The 4974-nt window shown below is 42.3% G+C and overlaps 1 protein-coding gene across 1 annotated transcript in view; it reads left to right on the top strand.

Annotated features, from left to right (window-relative positions):
- Fam83d (family with sequence similarity 83 member D) overlaps nucleotides 1–3063 on the top strand; it is an 18144-nt gene extending 15081 nt beyond the window's left edge. The window contains exon 4 of the mRNA XM_033767192.1: nucleotides 1954–3063. Within this exon, the coding sequence (XP_033623083.1) occupies nucleotides 1954–2935 (982 nt within the window). The 3' untranslated portion in view covers nucleotides 2936–3063. The remainder of the gene's footprint in view (nucleotides 1–1953) is intronic.
- The last annotated feature ends 1911 nt before the right edge of the window (nucleotides 3064–4974 follow it).

Below are 4974 nucleotides of genomic sequence, written 5' to 3'. Positions count from 1 at the left end.
TTTTTTTTTTTTTTTTTTTTTGGTACGGGGAATCAAACTCAGGCAGATGATACATGGCTGAGATACATTCCCAGCCTCAAAAAGCAGCTTTTGATACCTTCCTTTTCAAACTGCACCTATCATTGCTCAGAACAGAATTAGAACTCTTTCTTCTGACTTTTGTTTTAGAAAGTACCTAGATTTCCCCTCAAAGTAAGATTTGTTCATACCATCAAAACTTATATGCAAGTGGCTTTTTAGCTGTTCTAAACTCTAAAAATATAAAATTACTTTGTACAAACGAAATACGCCACCACTGATGATGATGAGGATAATGATCATAGTCCTGGTGTTGAGTAGATGCTTTGTTTACCTTACATTATTGAATGTTTTCCAAAGAATTATTCTTCTCAGGTTCTGAGGGCCATTCTCCATAGCAGTTGCATTAGCTAAGGCTTTTAGTTACAAGACCACAGAGTTGGCTGGGCATGGTTCTGTACACCTATAATCCCAGCACTCTGGGTGGCTGTGACAGGAGGATTGAAAGTTCTAGTGACTTAGTGAGATCTCATGTCAAAATTTAAAATATATACATATTTTTTAAAGGGCATCTAGAGCAAGGTGTGGTGAAACATGCCTGTAATTTGAGCACTTGGGAGGCTGAGGCAAGAGGATCACTGCGAGTTCAAGGCCAGCCTGGACTACATAGTGCAACCCTGTCTCCAAAAACCAATAAATGAATTAATGAATGAATGGGGCTTAGAGATATACATCAGTGTGAAGGCCCTGGGTTCTACCTCCAGTACCCCTACTGAAAAAGAAAAAAAAGTTGATACTGTTTTTGATTTCTTACTAAAAACGTCTTATTTCTGATACAATTCTCTGTATCCATGCAGTGATTGCAAGTGTCCAAAAGGTAACTCAAACTACTTTATGTAGAATGTTAGCTTATCAGCTCCCAGAACTTGGAAGTATAGAAAGGTACAACTGCTTTTCAGCTCAACTTGACCTGTGGGCCATTCACCTATCAGAGCAGTATTTCCTGTTTCTGTTTTTGTTCCCCCCCACCCCGGCTGATCTTTCTTCTCAGGCAAGTTCTCACTTTGAAGTCAAAGAGTCTGGCCTACATGATCTTCAGCAACTGTTTCCTAGAGAGGGAGAGAAAGAGTTATTTCTCTTTTAGCACTGATATCAAATCTGAAAACTTAGGGCTGGGGATTTAGCTCAGTAGTTCCGCCACCTGCCTTGCAAGCACAAGGTCCCAAGTTCGATCCCCGGTACCAAAAAAGAACAAAAAGTAACATTTGCACAAATCTGAAAACTTACATGGCCCTGGGGGTGGGGGTCACATACCTAGCCTGAATGACTCCCTGGACCCAAGGGGATCGGACACTCTGGCCAGGCTTGATCATGTCTCTACTCCCATTGAGGTTAGAGAAGGTACATGCATGAAAGTTTTCTTGGGCTGAGGTGGGTGTGGGTTGTTATCAGAGGCTGGACAGGCAAAGGCCTCTAATCAGCTCTTAACGTGGCTTGATCATTGGTGTCAATGTTAGAATAACAAGTCACTGTCCTTTGTGGAAATAGAAGAGGTAGCAAGGAACATGGTGCTAACAGTTTCGTGGGGGTGAAGCTGAATGCTGTGGCATTTCTAGCTGGTTTCCTTACCTCTGAAATAAGAGTGCTGGCCCAAATTTTTTAGAATTCCTTTCTTGTTTTTAAAAAACTCCGAGACTGAGAGGTTGTGGAGGTCTGTGTATTGAGTAACATTTGGCTTTTCTGCATTTTTGTTGACACACTAATGTTGTATACACCTGTTAATGCTGGTTGAATTCACGTGAAATGTTATGTGTTATTGCTGAAGTGTGACTCTTACATGTCAGGCTTTTCTGAGCTTTACTATTCAGATCGACAATAAGTATCTTCAAATTCCTCAGCCTTACCAGTTTCTTTTGTTTGTTTTTAACCCTTCAGTTTTACATGGACGGATGGTAAATTAAACAGCAGTAACTTGGTAATTCTGTCTGGCCAAGTTGTTGAACACTTTGATCTGCAATTCCGGATCTTATATGCCCAGTCAAAGCCCATCAGCCCCAAACTCCTGTCCAACTTCCAGATCAGTGGCAAGTTTGATCATCTAGTGGGCCGAAAACCATTGACCAAGGAGCTTACACTGGGCAACCTGCTGTGCATGCGGCTGGCCAAGCTATCAAGTACACCCAAGAAGACTGACCTGGGCCCACCGGTGCCTGTGAAGGGCAAGACAGGGACCAAGCACCGCGACTCCATGTCCTCCACTATGAATGAGGAAGACTACTTCCACAGGGATGAGCTGGGGGACAGCAAGGCAGTTGATGCTGCCACCCAGACAGAGCCAGGAGAGGAGGTGGCAGCAGTGAGCGTGAGTGAGGTGGGCACGCAGACCAGCATGGGCACGGCCTGTGCCGGAACCCAGACCACCATCACCACCAGGGCATCAAGCTCCCAGACCACAGTGTGGTCCAAGTCGACCACCACCCAGACTGACGCACATGAGACCAGTCACTTTTCTCTGGGAATGCAATCTAAAGAAGGATCACCGGTATCAAAAATGTCAGTGTCAAGGTCCTCCAGTTTGAAGTCATCCTCCTCTTTGTCTTCCCAAGGCTCTGTGGCAAGCTCCATTGGTTCCCACGCTTCCCTCCGAGCCCTCGACTTCCACGCTCCCGGATACCCAAAGTACTTGGGTACCCACCATTTGGACCTGTGCCTGAGGGACTCATTCAGAAACTTGAATCAGGAGCGGCAGTTTCATTTAGCTGGCATCAGATCCCGGCTCAACCACATGCTGGCCATGCTCTCGAGGGGAACGTTCTTTGCTGAAAACTACCCTGGCTTTAAATCTGGAAATTTCACCAGAGCATCAGTTAATTTGGTTGCTGTTAGAGATACAGTACTGTATCCTTCCTATCAGTGATTGCTTCATGCTGGCTTCTGGTGTCAGCCATCTTATGACAGATACTACCAGAGTCCTGCTTTCAAAAACATCACATGTAAGAGACATGTGCTTTCTCTCACCTTTCTTTTAGTCATTTTGGCTGTCTTTGAATTCTATTCTCTGCACATTATTTTACATGTTTTTGTTTTATTTTTATCCTGTAGAAATCGGTTATTGGTTTTATGGTTTAAACACTATAGGTACAGTTTTTTGCACAGTTTTTTAAAAGATGTTTCTTTTTATTTTTTTGGTACCAGGGATCAAACTCAGGACCTTGCCCTTGTGGGGCAGGTGTGGCACCACTGAGTTAAATCCTCAGCTCTTAAAAGATATTTAAGAGAATGTTTAGATTTTAAGGTTAATTCAATAATAGATAAAATATTCTGTATTTTTCTTTGTGTATGCTTTTCTGTCTTAGGGGTTTGAGTCACCATGATTTTTATGGTCAAAATCCTGTTTGGGGAAAAAAAAAACCTGTTTCTTAAATGTTTATCCTTTTAGAATATCTGTATCATTAGCATTAAATAAATTTAGACCACTTTTGTTTGAAACTTTGAGTACTTTTTAAACTTTAAAAACTTTTATTTATTGGTGGGCATTTTTCCTTTGGACTCTAGGAGTATGTAATAAATAACTGCGTCTCATAGGTATCTGTGAGATTTTTTTTCTCATAGCTTTGGGCTAGGAAGAAATAAATGACCCAGGTTATAAAAAGGAAAGCTTATAGCCAGTATTGGGGCCATCCCATCTTTAGCATGATGAAGATTGGTATTACTGATTGAGCAAACTTGCCAGCAGTAGCAGTCCTTTGCACATACTCTGGCTTTTCTGTTTTCAGAGCAAAAATCTGAAATATTCCAGTGAGGACCTTCGTTCTCTGCCTCTCTGTCAAGAGGCCCGGGTGTGCATTCCTGGATGTATGCCTGAATAAACTCTAGTGGCCCCACGGGCCTGATTTCATCAGATGGGTGTACTGACATAATTTAGCAATCTTATATCTCAGAGTAGGGGCAAGAGAGGACACTAACAATTATCCCAGATTCTGAGTCCAATGTCAGGCAATGTGGTTTCTACATCCTGCTAATCAAGATTGGTATGGCTGTGGAATCCCATTTTTGTTGCTCATTTACATGGACAGCCAATAGGAAGAGAGTTAAAGAATGACTCCCTCCTCCTAGCTCGCTAGAGCAAAAATGTTCTATGATAAGGTGTTGTCTGGTACGTAGACTGCTGATGCATGGGTCAAGAGCATGCCTGCAGGTTGTCATATGTGTTCAGGATCACTTGGGATGACCAGGATATTTGCTGGGTTAGTACCATAAGCTATGTCTGTGAAGCAGAAATTAGAGAACTGGCCTATCTGGCTGGAAACGACCAAGTGAAGCCTTGAATGATTGTTATTTGAAGCCATTTTGCAGATTTAGGTCATTTTATATTGCCATCTTAAAAGCTTCACAACAGTACAGTAGAGAGCTACATAAATTAGAAACTGTGATTTCCAATTTTCTGATAAAACAGGCTCAGATTAAGTAGGATATCCAAGATTACTTGGCTGGTAAGTGATGACATAAAGTGTCGTGCAGGCTTCCACATTCTAAATTCAGCTTCTGTTACGTGACTTTTCTTCACTGGAGGCACTGGGGCAGCAACTAATGCAGTGGTGAATGAAAAGCACAAACAGCCTTATGAGCAAACGTAGGTACAAAGCCCTAATTTGTGATAATGTATTTAAATTCTGTTTCAGATTTTAATTCCGTGTTCTATGGAACGGTTAATAGGGTTACAGTTTAGAAGTTGAGTGTTAGATTTGCGGAGTGCAGGACCAAATGGATTGAAGCAGGGTTACTCACATTCCTCACATGTGGTATGAGGGCCAGTGAACTTCTCAGCAGGGCAAGGACATGGCCTGTCACAGTTACCCGACCACACTGCTCTCTTATTGTGAGCAGGACTTAAAAACCATCATTCTCCAAAAGTGCTACCAACAATTAGAAATAAGAGCAAGAGATACATGGAAC

This window comes from Fukomys damarensis, unplaced genomic scaffold (assembly GCF_012274545.1).
Source record: "Fukomys damarensis isolate Sample0158 unplaced genomic scaffold, DMR_v1.0_HiC HiC_scaffold_22, whole genome shotgun sequence".
In the NCBI taxonomy this organism is placed as follows: Eukaryota; Metazoa; Chordata; class Mammalia; order Rodentia; family Bathyergidae; genus Fukomys; species Fukomys damarensis.
Note: the sequence above shows the minus strand (reverse complement) of the source record. Positions and strands in the feature narration are given on the sequence as shown.